Consider the following 19,568-nt stretch of genomic DNA (forward strand, 5'->3'; position numbering starts at 1 on the left):
CAAGTTTGTGGTCAACCAAGACTCCTAGATCCTTTTCACATGTACTGCTCTCAAGCCAGGTGTCCCCCATCTTGTATTTGTGCCTCTCATTTTTTTTTTTTTTGCCCAAGTGCAATACTTTACATTTCTCCCTGTTAAAGTTCATCTTGTTTGTTTTGGCCCAGTTCTCTAATCTGTCAAGGTCGTTTTGAAGTGTGATCCTGTCCTCTGGGGTGTTAGCCACCCCTCCCAGTTTGGTGTCATCTGCAAATTTGATCAGGATGCCCTTGAGTCCATCATCCAAGTCGTTGATAAAGATGTTGAATAAGACCGGGCCCAAGACAGAACCCTGTGGCACGCCACTAGTCACTCTTCTCCAGGATGAAGAGGAACCATTGATGAGCACCCTTTGGGTTCGGTCAGTCAGCCAGTTACAAATCCACTGAGTGGTAGCATAGTCAAGTCCGCATTTTACCAGCTTCTTTACAAGAATATCATGGGGCACCTTGTCAAATGCCTTGCTGAAATCAAGGTAGGCTACATCCACTGCGTTCCCTTCATCTACCAGGGTTGTAATTCTGTCAAAAAACGAGATCAGGTTAGTCTGACATGACTTATTTTTCAGAAATCCATGCTGACTATTGGTGATCACAGCATTCCTTTCTAGGTGCTCACAGACTGTTTGCTTAATGATCTGCTCCAGAATCTTCCCTGGTATTGATGTCAGACTGACTGGGCGGTAATTATTTGGGTCCTCTCTTTTCCCCTTTTTGAAAATAGGTACAACATTTGCCCTCCTCCAGTCTGCCGGGACTTCGCCTGTTCTCCAGGAATTCTCAAAGATGACTGCCAGTGGTTCTGAAATCACATCTGCCAGTTCTTTTAATACTCTTGGATGCAGTTCATCTGGCCCTGGAGACTTGAATACATCTAAACTAGCCAAGTATTCTTGTACTATCTCCTTAGTTATTCTGGGCTGTGTTTCCTCTGCTGAATCATTTGCTCCAAATTATTCAGGTCGGGCATTGTTTTCTTTATCGGAGAAGACTGAGGCAAAGAAGGCATTGAGGAGTTCAGCCCTTTCTGTGTCCCCTGTTTGCATTTCACCATCTTCTCCTCTGAGTGACCCCACGGTTTCTTTGTTCTTCCTTTTGCTACGAACATACCCATAAAAGCCTTTTTTGTTGCTTTTAACCTCTCTAGCAAGCCTGAGTTCATTTTGTGCTTTAGCTTTTCTGACTTTGTGTCTACACGTGCTGGCTATTTGTTTGAATTCCTCTTTGGTGGTTTCCCCCCTTTTCCATTTTTTGTACACATCCTTTTTTAATCTTAACTCAGTTAAAAGTTCTTTAGATAGCCACCCTGGCTTCTTTAGGCACCTTCCATGTTTCCATCTCATTGGTATTGCCTGAAGTTGTGCTTTTACTATCTCCCTCTTAACAAACTCCCAGCCATCTTGAACTCCCTTTCCTTTTAGTATTACTGTCCATGGGATCTCACCCAGCACTTCCCTAAGCTTTATGAAGTCGGCTTTCTTAAAGTCGAGAAATTGAGTCCTAGTATGCTTGGCTGCTCCTTTCCGCTGTATAGTAAACTTCAGAAGAGCATGATCACTCGCGCCTAATGATCCTTCCACTTCTACCCCACTAACCAGGTCATCAACATTGGTTAGGACCAGATCTAAAATGGCTGTTCCTCTTGTTGCTTCTCCCACTTTCTGGACATGAAGTTGTCTGCAAGGCCAGTGAGGAATCTGTTTGACCTTATGCTCTTGGCTGAGTTTGACATCCAACAAATATCCGGGTAATTGAAGTCCCCCATTACTACTATCTCCCTTCCTTTTGCATGCTTGGCCATCTGTTCCAGGAAGGCATCATCTATGTCCTCCGTTTGGCTTGGGGATCTATAGTAAACTCCCACAATGAGGTCACTGTTATTCTTCTCTCCCTTAATTTTGACCCAAATGCTCTCACTTTGGCTTTGAGGTTCTAAATCTTGGATCTCTTCACAGGTATACACATCCCTGACATATAACGCCACTCCTCCTCCTTTCTTGTCTGGTCTGTTTCTTTGAAATAGATTGTATCCCTCCATTATTACATTCCAATCGTGGGATTTATCCCACCAGGTTTCAGTGATTCCTATTATGTCATATTTAGTTTGCTGTACCAGGAGCTCAAGCTCATCTTGTTTATTTCCCATGCTTTGCGCATTAGTGTACAGACATTGAAGTCCATTAATCATTCCCCCGTGTCTCTTATTTAAGGATTTTCTCCTCCCACCACTAGGTCTGCATGCTCTTTGCTCCATTCGGTCTATGACATTTGGATGATCATCTTCATCAATTGATAGACTCCTACCTTCAGGAGCACTGTCTCCCTCCCCCACATTAGTCAGTTTAAAGCCCTCCTGATGAGGTTTCTGAGATTTTTTGCAAAAACATTCCTCCCAACCGTTGTGAGGTGCAGCCCATCGCTTGCCAGAAGTCCATCTTCAAGAAACTGCATTCCGTGATCTAAGAATCCAAACCGTTCCTGTTTGCACCATTTGCGAAGCCAGTTGTTCACTTCCACTATTTTTCCCTCTCTCCCTGGGCCACGTCGTTCAACTGGGAGGACAGATGAGATGACAATTTGTGCATTTAATTGCTTCAATTTCCTGCCCAGAGCCTTGTAATCTCTTTTGATCTTCTGGAGGCTATTGCTTGCAGTGTCATTGGTTCCCACATGAACCAAGAGGAAGGGGTATTTGTCAGTGGGTTTTATGATTCCTTGCAGTCGTTCAGTTACATCTTGGATCTTAGCCCCGGGGAGACAGCACACTTCCCGAGACATCTTGTCAGGCCCACAGATCACTGCTTCTGTTCCCCTCAGTAGGGAATCCCCTATCACCACTACACGCCTCCTCTTAGGTCTGGTCGGGGTTCTTCTGTGAGCTGTCGGTTCCAAGGTCGCCTGGACATTCCCAGAGGACTGCCTTTGCTCCTCGTCTTCATATACCTGATCGACTGTAATGAGGGAGAGTTCCTCAAATGGAGTCTGCTCTTCGTCTTCCATGCTAGGGGAAAGGACCTCAAAGCGATTGCGTATTTCTAAACAATCAGAGCGAACCCTGGGCCTCCTACTTCTTTGAGTCACGTTTCTCCATATATCTGGCTCCTGTGTTGGTGAACTAGCCACCATCTCAGGGGAGTCCCCTGTCTCTTCCTTGGTGGAGACGGTGTGCTCTGTTGCTTCCAAGAAGACTTCCAGCTCTCTAATTCTTTGGAGCGTAGCTACACGTTCCTCCAGTTGCTGGACTTTGTCTTTTAAGAGGGCAATCAACATGCAATTGCTGCAGGTAAAGCTGCCTGAAACCTTTGGCAAGATGGCAAACATTGCGCAGGAACCACAGGCAGTGGTTCAGGTAGTGATAAAGCGGGATATCAAATCCAAAGTCCTCTTCTTCTTCTTCTTCTTCTTCTTCTTCTTCTTCTTCTTCATGGTGGAGGTAAGATTTGAACTGGGGGTGTCCTGGGTTAGTTTTCAACCATCAGCCTCCACTTAGAAGTAGTATGTATATGGTTTTCTTCTGATATAATCCATGTAATTCTTTGATCCAGTGTTAGATCCATCCATGTGGAGGCACAAACTAAACCCTCCTAGTAATGTATATGATTGTGTCCTAATAAAGTTGAAATATGATTACACTTGAAGTCTGATGTGCAACTGGGGTTGATACTGCACACTTACTAGCAACTCAATCTAGTTGTGAAAGCTCTGATCAGTTTGATTTTGATTCCACCAGTTTCTCCAATATCCTCTTTTTTACAAGGACAGCAATGCATCACAGGCCCTTTGATCCTTGCTTCTTCAGCACAGACAGTTTGTACTTCGTTTTCAGCAAGGGGTACCAAAAAAATCCCTAGGTGTTATTTGGCAAAATACATTTGTGGCAGCATCAGCAGTGAATGGCATTCCTAAAAGGCTGCACTATGCATGGAAACAGTGATTGGTGAAACGAAGTGTCCATGTTCCCCTCACAACTAGTGTCTTTTTGTATCTCATAACCACTGAGCATTAATGCTTTTTGTACTCTCCCTTCAATTTTTGAATGAGCCAAATGCCAGTGTAATCATACATATGAAACTAGAGTACATGACACAGAGTTAGGTAGAGTTTCAACCCCTTGGACCTAGAGTTGAAAATAAACATTTCTAGAGGGGAGAATGAAGAGCACGATCTCTTCTCCGAAGTAGAAAGCCCTTCTCTTTAAGAGCAGCAGCCTGCACTGAAAACAGTGCTACCAAACTTTCTTGGAAAGCTGAAGGGCACCACCTAGTTGAATTTAGTTTTGAACAAAACAAAAACAAAGCTCCACCCCTTTGCCTCTTTTGGCTCCCCCTACAAAAAAGCTCAGTTTTGCCACCAGTTGTTCCTGCCACAGGCAAATATTTCATGCAGTTAGGGATAGGTCGTTATTTGGCAACAATTAAAATCTATCCTAAAATCTTAACACACCTGTCTGCAATTGTATTTCTCTGCTGACCTGTTCAGTGCTTAAACCTAAACACCTGCTACTTGGATAATAGTTTTGATGAATAGTTTGTCAGAACGTTCTCAGAGGATTAGAGTAGGGTCACATATGTCCACAGCCCTTAGCCTTAACACCGGCTCACCACAGGGTTGTGTGTTGAGTCCCCTGCTCTATGCTCTCTATACGTATGACTGTACAGCCATCTATTCCAGCAACAAAATCATCAAGTTTGCTGATGACACTACGGTGGTAGGGCTCATTTCAGGAGGGGATGAGTCCGCCTATCGGGACGAGGTGGAGCGGCTCTGTGTTTGGTGTGGAGAGAACAATCTGGCTCTTAATACGGCTAAGACCAAGGAATTGGTGGTGGATTACAGAAAAAAAAAGGCGGACATTCAGCCCTTGTATATCAACGGGGAACGGGTGGAGAGGGTGGCGGAATTCAGGTTTTTGGGAGTAACTATCGATCAGGGCATGACTTGGAGCGCAAATACCACTGCTCTGGTGAAGAAGGCCCAGCAGAGAATTTATTTCCTCAGACTTTTAAAGAAGAACAATCTGAGTGAGAGACTGCTGGTGTCCTTCTACCGAGGCTCCATAGAGAGCATTCTTACATACTGTATTTGTGCTTGGTTCTCCAGTTGTACAGCTAGGGAGAGGAAGGTGCTCCAGAAGGTCATAACCACAGCCCAAAGGATTATTGGTCATCCTCTCCCATCTTTGGAAGAACTGTACGGTTCCCGTTGTCTTAGGAAAGCAAACAACATCCTGCAGGATTCATCTCACCCGGGACACAGTCTGTTTGCACTACTGCCTTCTGGCAGGAGATATAGAAACATCAAGTCAAGGACAAATAGACTGAAAAACAGTTTCTATCCAAGAGCTGTGGCCTTTTTGAATGCTGTAACTCGATAGTGTGACCTGGGAGTTTGATGGGTGTTGGTGTGGGTGTGGCTGGAATGTGGTTTGTTTGGTTGTTGTTGTTGTTTTGCTTTTGTTGTTTTTAAGGGATGGCATCCAATTTCGTTGCACTTGTGCAATGTTGCACTTGTGTAATGACAATAAAGAATCTATTCTATTCTATTCTATGAAGTTAGAAACTGAAGCATACTCAGCTGACTTCTTCATCTTCACCACCACCTTTCTAGAGAATGGTGATGTTTCTGGGTTGTATGACAGAAGTCAGATACCTGCTCTCCCTCCCTTGGCTATATAGTGGCAAATTTTTTGAGGGGGTGTTTAATTGGAGACTCTCTGTTCCAAAAATGGTGGCTACATCAGATATTAGATTCTGACCTGATGCCTTAATTTTTCAATACACACCAGCTTCTCCAATAGTGCACAAGCTGGAAATCAGATGCAGGCATGCTGGGCACCATAAACATTTAATGCCATCCTTGATGCCAGCCAAAGAATATTTGTATGGGGTAGAGAACTTGAAATCCACCTGTCCTTTAAAGAGCACCACTTGTCAATTAAAAGCCATCTATTTTTCAAATAGCATTTCTTACTGACAGACAGGGAGCTGGAAACACCTGCAGAAGTCTCTTATTTTAAGAATATGATTGAGCAATCTAACTGGGTATTCAAACTATCCAGACAAAATACATGCTGGTTTTCAGTCATACTGCACTAGCATTGAGCAGTGTGAGTGCTGCATTCGTTTTCCTCTCTTGAAACAAGCCAAGGCCTTCCAGGTCTAAGCTGCATTGCTGAAGAAATGGGTGGATAATACCACGTGAGAGGTTCAGTTTAAATACTACTTCAAATGAACCATAAGATTTGCTTAGTTTACAAAGGAATATTTTTTAAAACACAGTAAAGTTGGACCATTTTTTGCATCTCACTGCCCCAGCTGTTAAGGGAAATAAAAACATTAGGAGTATCTACACCTTCTGCCTTAAGGGAGGGGAGCAGGGAAATAGCAATTGCCCATTGCATGTATTAGACTTGTCATTTAGTTTTTCACTTGTGCACACATACAAACACACACAAACCTATTCACTTCCTTCACATTGAAGCCACACAATTTGCATTCTTTTCAAATTTCAGATTTACAGGGAATTGTTTGACACAGAAGAAAGGGAGAAATGTAAATCTTAGAATAGAGCTTCAAGATACTTCAATAATCTCCATGCTGCCTGAGAAGCTAGATTGGCTGCCCACTTTCCCAAGTTCCTCTCGGGACCTGTTCTCGGACATGATACTTTCCCCAAATTCCATCTGGCAGCTCCTTCTCTTGAACTGCTTCTCAAAGGAGCTCTCCTCATGCCAGCTGCGCCGCGAGTCCCCCCTGTCTCCATGCTTCTCCCTCCTGCGAACGGCATAGGCTTGCTCACACCCCGTGGGCAGCTGGCTGCAGCTATAGGCAGAGTAGGCTGTGCTGCTCCCATATATAGCCGATGCAGAGTAAAAGCGAGAGGTGTCCGTAGCAAAATACCAGCTGTTGGCCAAAGGTGTCGCAGAAGCCTGTGGGGCTAAGATGTCTGAGTGCCAGCCCTTCAGGCCCAGGCCAGCGGCAGACTTGGCCAAATGCTGCTGGCTGGTGGAAAGGCCAAAGAGGAAGTTAGTTTTATAGTTGTCTTCCATGCTGCCACTCCGATGCAGGGGGTACAAGAGTGGCCTCTGGGTGGTGCTAGGGGTTCTCCCCAGGTGCTGCCATTTGCTGTGGCTGTCCAGCAGCCAGGTATTCTGGGACTTCTCTGGAAGCTTTGCTTCCTCTTTATCGGGGCTGCTTTCAGGAGTCTGTTCTGAGACCTCCTGTACAGGGGAGAACTGGCATAGTTTGGCTCCACCTTCCAAGGTGGCTGAATGCTTGTAATATTCCAGTGTGTCCTCCAAGGAGGGGTAGCCCTCTCCTGAAGCAGCAACACAGGTGCTGGTTGCCACACATGACACAGATTTTATATCCAAGGAAAACGACCGCTTTAGCCTGTTATTGTCTTCAACTTTGTCCGAGGATATGTTTAGTCCAATTATGCCTTGTACCAATGGGCTGTCCTCTGATGACAGCAAAGGGGAACCTGGGTGGTTTCCAGATTCCACTGGCTTTTGCTCCACAGTCTCCGAGGTAGATGTAGCACAGAGCGGGAAAGAGGAAAGGCTGCTGCTGCTGCTGCTCCCACTGCTGCTGCTCTGCCCGCTGTCCAGTCTCAGTCCATGATCACTGCTTTTTTCCAAATGCATAATCTTCAGTTTGCTAAGGGATCCAGATTGGCCACTTTGGTTCTTGATTTTCTTCTCAAAGTCTAGAAGCTGGCCAAGGAAGTTGAAGTTGGGAGAAATTGTTGGCCTCTTCTCTTTTACGAATCTAAACAGAAATGTGTGTTAAAAAAAAAGAAAAAAGAGTTCAGCCAATCCATTAGCCTATGACACCACAACTGAATTCTGAATGCAAGCCATGAGCTGAGGCTGACCAGAGCTCATGTGTTGCACACTAGGGTAAGGTGCACACATTAAGCAAATTCACCTCCTGCTATCCAAAATTCTCCTATTCCCTCAAGCAACCCTGTCCTCTTCCCTGACAGCCCCTATAGCTGGAGCATCCTCCTTCCTTAAAGTTCTTCCTCCAATCTACCCTTGAAAGTGTTGGTTTTACCCCTTAGTCTTCATCTTCTCCTAGGCACATAACTGCATTTGCACAAACTAACCCATTTCCCCCATCCCCTTCTCCCTCATATTTGTGATTTAGATTGCAAACTCACTGGACCAGGAAGCTGTCTTTTCTGTTAGTGGAACACTCTGAAGCATCATTGTAACAGTAGTAGCAGTGCTAAGCACAATTTATGCAGAAAGTTTTCCTGCTCAGGACAATCAACTCGTCTTTGGGAAGGACCAGAAACTATTGCAAAACCCCAACCCCTTGACCAGTAGAACCTCATGTAAAAAGGTAAAGGTAAAGGTCCCCTGGATGGGTAAGTCCAGTCAAAGGCAACTATTATGGGGTTGTGGCGCTCATCTCGCTTTGAGGCCGAGGGAGCTGGCGTTTGTCCACAGACAGTTTTCTGGGTCATGTGGCCAGCATGACTAAACGGCTACTGGCCCATGGAGGACCGTGATGAGTGCCAGAGCGCACGGAAACGCCGTTTACCTTCCTGCCACAGAGGTACCTATTCACCACTATAGCAATAATTCATTCTTGAAGAGGAGAGCTGCTACAGAAGTAGTCTCCTCTACATTTTCCTCAGGATGGTATGTTTTTTTTTAAAAAAAAATGTTGATCATTGGAACAGGTATGTATACAGGTATGTGTGGTGATACTTCAGTCACCTTCGTCTTGTAGGTGCACAAACAGTGTTGTGTGCACAGCATAGTCCCTTGAAAAGAAAGGTGGGCTTGCATTACAGTTATATAGAATAAGGTAAACGGGGTCTAAATGGCAAGACTGGGGAGATATCTCCCAGACTCTGGCAGAATGGCTGTAGAGTACTTACTGCACACTTACTGTTCCATTTACATAGGAAGCCCAATCAAATAAACATTACTGAAGCCATGCAGGGCCCATTGTGGGCCAAGCATCAACACACAGTCCTGGACTTCACTTTCAAAAAGCAGCTGAGTCCAGGAGCTACCAATTACCGGTAAATTTCACACAATGCCCAGGAAAAACACAAAATCAGGGATATTTAACGGCTTCCAGGCATGCATGCCCCAATCACACTGAAACCACTGAAAGCAGCTGAGGCCATGAGAATATTTGAAGTCAGCCCTTTGTGTTGGTTTCCTCAAGGACCCTTCTTCCTTACCTGTAGGCCTCATCTAATGACATATCCATTCTTTTCATTATATATGCAATAGCGATGGTGGCCGAGCGAGATATCCCAGCTAAGCAGTGGACTAGGACACGATCGTTTGAGGCTTTTGCCTTTTCTGTGGGAAACAAAAGAAAGCAGAAACCTCTCATTAGTGCTCTAAAAGATGCTGAAAATGAGAAAAATCTGTTTAATCTGCCAGGGATCCGCAGGCAAAAATAAAAATCAATGAATTGCAGCATACAGCCATTTTCAACTAGTTTTTTTTAAAAAGCATATCTCCCTGCTCTCATGGTGGCTTCACAATAGCCATAACCATGTGCAGCTTTATCCTGAAATGCTAAGCACCATCAACTATGACAAAACCTAAGAATGCATTGAATACTGGTAATAATCCTTGGAACTGTTTAAGTAAATCAAGCTATGGAGATAAACTGGACGAAGGTCTTGCGCCAAGTGGCTGCCTCTCTTCACCATCCATTAACATACATATAATCCTGCCTAAATGCCTGCAGGGCTGACTTGTCTCCACCCTCTCAGCCCCCAGATTCAGGTTGCCAACATGGAGGGGCAACTAGCACAGAAGGTCCAAAAACATGTGATTGTTACCTGAAAAAAATGAAGAAGTACGCTGAGGGGAAATGAAGGTGGAGCAGTTAATGTCCATAACCACCAGCCATTGTTCACATGCACCAAGACTCATTAAGAATATTAAGAATATCCTTCCATGAAGAGGAAATTGTGCACATTTTCCAGTCAATATACATAATCACCAACAGGCCTTGGGAGATGTGTATATATCAACTGCATTTTGTACATTCTTCAGGCAATACACACAGTCTCCAGTAAGTGCATAAAAAGGTAAAGGTAAAGGGACCCCTGACCATTAGGTCCAGTCGTGGCCGACTCTGGGGTTGCGGCGCTCATCTCGTTTTATTGGCCGAGGGAGCCGGCATACAGCTTCTGGGTCATGTGGCCAGCATGACTAAGCCGCTTCTGGCAAACCAGAGCAGCGCACGGAAACGCCGTTTACCTTCCCGCCGGAGCGGTACCTATTTATCTACTTGCACTTTGACGTGCTTTCAAACTGCTAGGTTGGCAGGAGCAGGGACCGAACAATGGGAGCTCACCCCGTTGTGGGGATTAGAACCGCCTACCTTCTGATCGGCAAGTCCTAGGCTCTGTGGTTTAACCCACAGCGCCACCCGCGTTGTCTCTAGAAAAATGCCATTTCCCGATTCCTTTTTGAGAAGCAAGCAATTTGTGCCCTCCCAGCTGATTCTGGCCCATTGCCTCATCTTACATGGCTCACTGATTAGCCAAGCAAGATGGGAAGATGGAGCAGACTCCAAATACAGATAAGTATTTTGAGGCAGCGGGTCAGAATCAACACCCATGCATCCCAAGAGGCCTATCATGGTGCCATGATGGCTCTTGATAATCACTCACCACTTAAGGCTCTGTAGGTGATATTAATTCATACAAAGTGGGTGCTTGGTAGCTTTGCAAGATATGAGGAAGGATCAAAACAGGGAGTGAGTCAGAGGACATGCCCCTTTTCTGCATTTCCAGGATATTGTGCAACAGGAGGAGTTGTGCCTTTCTCCTGTAAGTGAGGTAAGAGGTGTCCACTCCCACATTGCATGCTCACACATAGCCTAAGGAAAGAGGAAAGCAACTCACTTCCCCTTTCTCCTATTTTCTTTACTTCTTGCATAGCTTCTGAGCAAAGTTTAAGGTTCTATTACTGATTTATCAATCCCTAAACAACCTGGGACCAGGTCACTTGAGAGAATGCCTTCTTGCATATGGACCTGCCCATTCAATGCAACCCTTGCATGAGTCTCCCCTGGTTGAGCTACAGTATGTGGACCCTGAAGCATCCACAAGATGAACTTTGGTGCTGCCTAGCTTGTGTCTTCCCATCGATAGGAAGTGAGCTCCAGCTAGTAGGTTTTCAACCTATACCCAAAACACCCTGATCATTGCCGCTGCCCACTGTGGATGTTGTGACACAGTACTGTTATTTCAATACTGTTATTTCAGTGCTGTTTTAAAGTTTTACTGTGAAGCACCTTGAAATTCTCTAAATAGAAAGTGATATAGAAATTTTTAAAAAACAAACTGTGCTGGAAATGTGAAGAGATTGAAGGATCTTTCATACATATGGGCAGTGTAAATATTCCCAAAAATATTGAGAGATGGTCTACGATGAGCTCAATTTTTTAAAATTAAAAAATACATTTCCAAAGAAAACAGAAGCCTTTGTATTAGCGATAATTGGTGATGAGCTCCCCCAAAGACTATGTCACAGCAGTGGCCAGCATACTCTATGCTAAAAGTTGGAAGGAAGAAGAAATACCAACAAAAGAACAATGGCTGTATTAATTGACAGAAGATGCCAGACTTGTGAGCATGACAGCCAAAATAAGGAATCAGGATGGAAAACAAATAAATGGCAAATGGGAAACTTTTGGGGAGCACTTAAACAAAATTGATACTAAAACAAAACTACAAGTAGGGGTAATTCTCTGAACAACAGTTAAATACAAAGAATGACTAGGAAAGAAAAAGTAGGGTGGATTAATATATGGATATTGTCAGGCAGCAGAGGAACCAACCCCAGGGCAGGTTGCCAGGAATAGATAAGACAAGGAAAAGTCTTTACCATCTGCTTTTATTCAATATTTCCAGAGAGAGGCTTGTGAATGCAGCCTCTTGGAATAATGGCATCCCGAGTAAATCTCCACTCCCATTCTCTCCCACGTCCTCGTTCGTCATCCCTTCTGTGCCGTTTGCTCTCCTACTTTTATGGCTCACCAGGTTCTGGAAGATGGTGGGTCTGGAATGCTTTCTAGTGATAACATGTCAGCCAGCTGCTGCTCTGGCTCTGCTTCCTCCTCCTCTCCCATTATTTCCCAACTTTCCCCCTCATCTTCCTCTGAGCTGTGACCTCCCTCAAACCCCTCTTGTAATTTTGAACTGTCTTCTTCTCTGGAAGGGTCAGGCTGGAGAGGCGGTCTCACCATTCCTGCTAGTCCCTGACAGATATACAGTGATACTAGATCTATTACAAATGCCATGGAAGGCTAGGCTGGGAAGTCTATAGGGAAAGAATATTTGACAGTAATGTATGACATGCAAATAGAAAAATGGGAATGATATAAAAAATAATAAAAATAAAAAGGAACATGTAAACTGCTCTAGGCCAACTAGATTTCACCCTGGGGTCCAACTTCAATGGCTACCACCAATCCTCCCTACATATTTACATCCAGGACTCTCAACATGATACTACTACATACAGGTTCATACTGCCACTGGCTTCTTCACACCTGCATATGAATAATCAAATTTTAATTTTCAGTGGTAAGTGGACAGTTGGACAGGAAGTCATAGCCATTGGTGCTGTAGCATCAAAGGCAATCCTGTGCCTCTGGGGCCCATCCTTCTGCAGGCCCACCTGAAAGCGAACTTCTTGGGCTTCATGCTGAAAGCATCCCACCCCATCAGACGTGTCAGCCGTACTGTGAGAAGAGAGAAGTCATGCAAGCAGCGCAGAGTCAAGCAAACATGTTTCTGCTTGAAAAACATTTAGTGGAAGTAAACCATTTGGCGTAGGTTTTCCTTTTCTTTTTTAAAAGAGACACCATCTTTTTACCTATAAAATCCACAGACTTGTCCAACCACGGAAAGATTTTCTCACAGAAGCTGTCATTCACAGGCACTCTTAAGAAGTGGGATTCCGGGATAAAGTCAGGCTTGGGGCAAGTATTACTGGCGTTCAGTACATAGCCAATGTCGTTCTGCTGCATCAGCTCCTATTAAAGAAAGGAAGCCAATGCCAGCTGTTACAAGTCTCACCACGTACAGATCAATATAAGAAAGAGAATGTTAATTGAAAATATATTTGAGGGGACCCAAAACTATTCCTGGTTTTCACAAATATTTTTGGCAGTGTAAAACCAACAAACAAATCCCTTTTCAATTATTTTTTCATGCAAATGTTCACCACTCTATGTTATCATCTCTTGGTGTCACTCTCATTTTATCAGTGGTGTCACTTAGCTATATTTGTCTGGCTATGTAGCATTGTGTTGTCATACAGGTTAAATGCAAGTTCTTCTTAGGGAGAAAACATTTCAGAATTGTGAAAATTTGCTGTTAAAAACATATTTTTTAAAATCAGAGTTGGTTAGGTGATAATATCACTGATTAAGGGAAATTAATTCAGCTTGACAGCGAAAGAAGTCAAGGTAACTGATTGGTGAGCATGAAATCCATCGCCAGGGGGAGATTGTCCTTTGAGTCACTTATCAGTGCCATATTATTTCCGGGCACCCACCTTGTTGAGGACATCCCGCTGGCACCCAAGGTAAAGGTGAGGAAGAATCCGTGTTGGCCCAGTGTTGGAGACTGGTAAGCAGGGTTGAGAAATACAAGAAGGCACCAGAATGGATTTTCCTTCACAAAGGCCAGGGAAACAACTGGAAAATTCAGCAAATCCACCTGAAGGAAACAACAGCCCAAGTTTCAGTTTTAAGTGTAGGATGGTAGTGTGATGCATAATGAAGCCTATTTTTTCTGTTTAAATCACCAAATTTAAATCACCAGAGAAGACATCAAGGTGAGTCAAACATGTACATTAAGTCACATGGTGGCTGAAATATCATTCATGCATATGTGACTGGGCCATTACAGAACTTACCTATTTCATACAACATGCTTGTCAATTGAAAAAGAAAAAGAAAACACACATTCAGCACCAATCGTCAAGGATGTAAAATAAGGGCAGTAGATATATCAGCCGATGTCCCTGGCTTCTCCCTCCAACTAAACTTTGCTATACAGTTTGGAACCGTGGTTAGAAGGGTGTTTGCAAACGAGAAGTTGTAGCCAATGCTAGTCCTACTCAGAGTAGGCTCATTGAGTTCATTCATTTTCATGTTTCTACTCTGAGTATAACTTAGTTGGATACAACCTTATCGTTTGGGCTAACTATGGTTAGCTGAAGACCCAACTACAGCTATCAAGAATATCACGACTGTCTTCATATGTAACGTTTCTAATCATATTATGTCCTCCTTGCATCTGCACACATGGAAAACAAGCAATTCTGTGAGAGAGAGAGAGAGAGCACGCAAGATTGCAAAGAGACAGCCTCATTTATTAACCTTTTCCCCTTCTGCCTATCTTGAAGTGGCATTTATGGATTTAGCTAATTAAAGACAATAAAAAGTTACTATTTTTGTGTGGATTACACAAGTTTCTTTATTATTGTATATTTTATTTCTACTACATAGACAAAAAAAATCATAAGCACCATTCCAAAACAGTGAATGAAATGATACAGGATATTTGTACTGCATGTTTCACCATTCACATAAATTGCAATATTATACAATAGATAAATATGATCATTTCTCAAATTTATTAGTCTTACAGTCCTTAATTATTTAGGATTACTTAGGAAATTTCCCCTAGCAAGGTATATGGATTTGCTGAGTTGTATTTTATTATTCCAGTACTGAACAAAAAAAAGCTGTACTTCTCTATAAAGGTGTGTATATATATATATATTTAACAAATTGGTATATACTGCTTGCCCCCCTCCCCCCCCCAAAAAAAACCTACAGAGTCTGCAAACTGCTTAGAGGGTTTTAGTTTTGCTACAAGTCCCCAGCCAGCAATGAGTTAGGGCTCATCCTAAAGTACCTTTCTGGGCACAGATCTGGGATTTCTGGGTCTGGTCTGAGCCTTTTTGTTTTTTGCTCTGGCGCTTTCCCTGTGAAAACCTGTGTTGTACTGCTGAATCGGAGCAAACGGGAAACCCAATTACCATTTGTTCTGATTCTGTAGTTAAGATCAGTTTTCCTGGGGAAAGAGGTGGGACAAAAAGAAGAAGAATGCTAGGTAGGGCATAGACCTGGAAAACCTGGACCCGTGCCTAAAAACATGGTGCAGAAGGAAGCCTGGATGAGCTCTTATCCTGCAGGTCATTTGTGATGGAAGGGGCAGCCAGTGACAGAGCTTCATGCTCCGGGGGGGGGGGGCGGAGAGCAGGCAGGGGCGCGGCTGGTCTGCGTCCCAGGGGGCGTGGCGCCTGTCCTGGGGGCATGGCACGCCGCCTGTGGGGGTGTGGTGCCCAGCGGGGGGGGGGGAGCCGTGATGGCACCCCACCGGGATCGCGCTGCCGGGGGCGGTGCACTCCCCCTCCCCCTCTTCCTCCACCAGTGGGGACAGCCATAGGAGCTGTGCAGCCAGCTAGTCAGCTCTGTTGCTGCACTTCTTCACACCGCACTGGCAGGACCAAAAAGTTAACTCACAGAGGTGGGCCCAGATTTTGCACTGGCTCCCCCAGCTGCTTACTCCAGTGTAGGCAAAGGACAATGCAGAAACAAACAGTGGATCAGCTTTGCCAGTGTAGTGCCCTCAAAATGTTACTGGACTCCCCATCAGCCACAGCCAGCATGACAAATGGTCAAGGAAGCTGTAGACCAACAACATCTGGAGGGTATTACGTTGGCTGTCCTTGCAGCAGGGAAAGGACAGGGTGAAAGGCCAATTTTGTTTTAGATGCATTGTTTTCCAGCTTGGAAACACACACACACCCAACAAATTAATAAGGTTATTATGCTATGCTGTCTACTTGGAACTCCACCCTTTTGCAAATTAACAGATGCGATTGTATGGCTAAATTTTGGATTATTTAACAGAGTGAGAATATCTTTGGTTCCCTTTGTTAGCTTGTAGAACAGAGAGGATACATCAATGGAAAGTCAGGGTGTCAGTTAAAAGACAATCCAGCTGTTTTATTTAGTTGGTGGTTTCTGGATATTTCCCCACATTAATGCAGCGTGCAACTTTTCCAGTGCGGGCTTGTTCAGTTTATTACTTGTGGCTGCAATTCTCAGATGGGAGTTTCTATGAAACCAACTTAAGGCGCCAAAAGCTGTTTGTGGTTGAGAAAACCCAAATTGCTTTTGTTTTCCAGTAACCAAATACCTCGCGGATCTTTGCTTGCAAAAAGCAGGCTCTCTCCCACTTCCATTTGCAGAAGCTTGCCAAGATCAAGTATCATACTTAATTATCAGGATGCAACAAGTGGGCATGAAAATATGGTGGTTTGAAAGCCTCTCTGTGATCAAAGCACAATGGAATTTCCTCAAACTCTGCATACATGTTTGTTATTGTTATAATTCCAAAGGTATGATCACTTTTCTTAGGGAATTCTCTGCACTGAAGAAGTGGCAATTACCTGCCACAGACACACATGCAGACTCTTCTGCAAGGAGAAAGAGAACTAAGAATTAAACACATTGCAGATGTTTCACATTTCCCTGCTTTTGTTCTTTTTCTTGGTAGCACTAAATCGACTTTAAGAAAGTCATATATCTTTTATGCTAATCCATAATAGTGCAGCTAGAATATATTGATTTTTCTAATAAAAATGTATTAAAATGGACCTCAGTTTTCTGTAGGTTACATCCTAATATACTTTGGATGGAATGGGGAACCTTACTGAAACTCTTGGCACCCCTAGCATTTAAGTTTCTTTTAATTTGACTTCATAGAGACCAAATTGTCTTTATCACACTAACAGCTTGTTATGTGAAAGTTACCATCAGCTGTAACAGTAATGTAACATTATGATTAGGCCTGATGGTTACAATACCACACGAAGCTCCACCTACGCAATTAGAGATTGTGGTGGAAGCAATGCTGACAAACTTATGAGACTTGAGCTAAACTTTTGGTGAAGGTTTCTTTCTATCCAAAAGCACCAGGTGGGTTCATATTTTTAGCTGTTTTTATGGGATTTTGCCACTTTATAAACTTTCAATGTTTATGATAAAAGCATGCACATGATAACAGAATAAAGTCCACAGCAGAACAAATGAAGTTACAAAGCACCCAGTTCTTATAAGCACAAACAACTCTTCAAGCAGCAGTCAATAAAAGCATAGTAAACTGGATTAAAATAAAACCATGTTTACCCTGGGGCCTAAAAGTGGCACTCAAACACATAGATCTAAGGGAGGGCATTCTAATGAAACTCTACTCAGAAGCAAGTAATGGGTCTTACACCTACACAATTATACTAAGGTAGGTACTCCTTACACCAAACACCAGAGACTCTATAAGCAATACTTGTTAGCAAATACAGTAAATAAAAACAATACTGAAACGTAACATGAATCAAATTTTACTTCTCCAGTCAGATAGAAACCATGGTAATGTTAAGATATTATTTCTAAGGTAGAATCACAGTTGGAAGGGACCTTAAAGGTAATCTCAGGCAACTCCATGTCAATACAAGAATCCAACTGATAGGGACTTCTGACTTCCTGCTGTGGAAAATGGTTGCCTCCCACATGAACGGACCCCAGCCGTGCCAGTAATTCAGGGTTGATATGGGGGTAATTAGCCCTGGCAGACTGCCCAGGGTGGGGGAGGACTGTCTCACAGACCCGCAGATCATCCGTGATCTGTCGGCTCGCATTGAGGTGCAAGCTGCAGGGATTCTGGGTCTAAGAGCACAGCATGGCTGGCACTCTCCAGAGCCACTCCTACGTGCAGGAGACACCTGTTTTATAAAATAATAAGATTTGGGGGAGAAACAGGCATGTTCCAGATGGAGGGGGGGAAAGGGAAAAAACTGCCAAATTATACAGTCATTGGATGCTGAATTTCGGACATCAAACAGACTCTCATCTTGAAACGTGGATTAAACAGGTGAGTGACCACTTATCTTTCCTTATTTGTTATATTACATCACGATTTGGCGAAGCTCATCCAGAAAGAATTTAATTACTTAAATGAAACACAAGAGGTGAAAATTTTAATTGAATGTATGGTGCACAGGCCTCAACAGACTCTAATTAGAATCAGAGCTGGCAAAATAAGATCAGATCATAGAATCATAGAGTTTGAAGAGACCACAAGGGCCATCGAGTCCAACCCCCTGCCAAGCAGGAAACACCATCAGAGCACTCCTGACATATGGTTGTCAAGCCTCTGCTTAAAGACCTCCAAAGAAGGAGACTCCACCACACTCCTTGGCAGCAAATTCCACTGTCGAACAGCTCTCACTGTCAGGAAGTTCTTCCTAATGTTTAGGTGGAATCTTCTTTCTTGTAGTTTGGATCCATTGCTCCGTGTCCGCTTCTCTGGAGCAGCAGAAAACAACCTTTCTCCCTCCTCTATGTGACATCCTTTTATATATTTGAACATGGCTATCATATCACCCCTTAACCTCCTCTTCTCCAGGCTAAACATGCCCAGCTCCTATGCCCAGATATGGCAGCTTGGACTGAAGATGGAACCAAAATGGCGATCATTATTGTGCAGTTATAAAAAAAGGAATTCTTATGGAAAAGAGCTCCCTTGGACTTGGGGTGTGTTTTGTTCTAAAATACATCTGCTCGTATGGATTATTTTTTATACATGATTGTGGACAAAAATTGTGGACAGAAGGACGGAGAGCGCTGGATCCCTGCCAGCTCTTTCGTGGCCTGGAGTGCGGGGGGGGAGGGGCTTTTGCTCTTGGAGGAATTTAAATAATTTTCACATAATATACAGCCGGGAAGCATGCCCCACAACACAGCATTATATACAGACATATATGGATACCAGCTCATTAAGAGACATCAGAGAGAACTTGTTGACTTGCCATTTATAAACTCTATTTTTGGAATGAAGCCTGGTGCCTTTTAATGAGAACTTGATGAACAAAGGAGAGATAAGAGGACTGAATACCAAAATAATTGGATAGAGAATAAGATGATGGGGGGGCGGGACGCCTCCTGTGTGTTAACAATATAAAAACTTTGCTACAGAAGATGTGAGCCACAGAAACAACGACTGATCAGATTGAGAATAAGGATGGATAATATTAGTTTTGAATTTGAAAAATAGCCAAAAATGCAGAGCTATGAATGAGGATGATTATCTCTAGACATCTGGAACATGGGAAGTCTCAATTTTTTTATTTATAATTGGAATATATAATTGGTGTATTGCTATTATTGTAATTTGGATTGATTTGATTTGTCATTAATTAGAAGATTGTTATTGAAAATGAGTAAAATTTTAACAAACAAACAAACAAAAATCCAACTGATAGAAGTTTTTAAGGAGGAAGCTGCGTAACAAAGGACAGTCTACTAGGGCTGTCAATGTACACACAAAACACACCTGATCTGATTTAAGACCTGATTCAGTACTTTGGATCAGTCTCAACTCGGGGCAATCAGGAGCAGACTCCCTAATCCATGTCACGATCCAGAAAAACCAATTAATTGGAAATCACATTGACTTGCA

At 43.4% G+C, this 19,568-nt stretch overlaps 1 protein-coding gene across 5 annotated transcripts in view; it reads right to left on the reverse strand.

Moving 5' to 3' along the window:
• Window positions 1-6,434: 6,434 nt before the first annotated feature.
• DUSP16 (dual specificity phosphatase 16) overlaps window positions 6,435-19,568 on the reverse strand; it is a 55,507-nt gene continuing 42,373 nt past the window's right edge. For all 5 annotated transcript variants that reach the window (XM_028728602.2, XM_077930809.1, XM_077930810.1 and 2 more), the window contains 4 exons: window positions 13,591-13,754; window positions 12,907-13,066; window positions 9,240-9,363; window positions 6,435-7,804 (listed from right to left, as the gene is read on the reverse strand). In XM_028728602.2, the coding sequence (XP_028584435.2) occupies window positions 6,607-7,804; window positions 9,240-9,363; window positions 12,907-13,066; window positions 13,591-13,754 (1,646 nt within the window). In that variant the 3' untranslated portion in view covers window positions 6,435-6,606. The remainder of the gene's footprint in view (window positions 7,805-9,239; window positions 9,364-12,906; window positions 13,067-13,590; window positions 13,755-19,568) is intronic.

The sequence above is a fragment of the Podarcis muralis genome, chromosome 6 (genome assembly GCF_964188315.1).
Source record: "Podarcis muralis chromosome 6, rPodMur119.hap1.1, whole genome shotgun sequence".
Taxonomy (NCBI): domain Eukaryota; kingdom Metazoa; phylum Chordata; class Lepidosauria; order Squamata; family Lacertidae; genus Podarcis; species Podarcis muralis.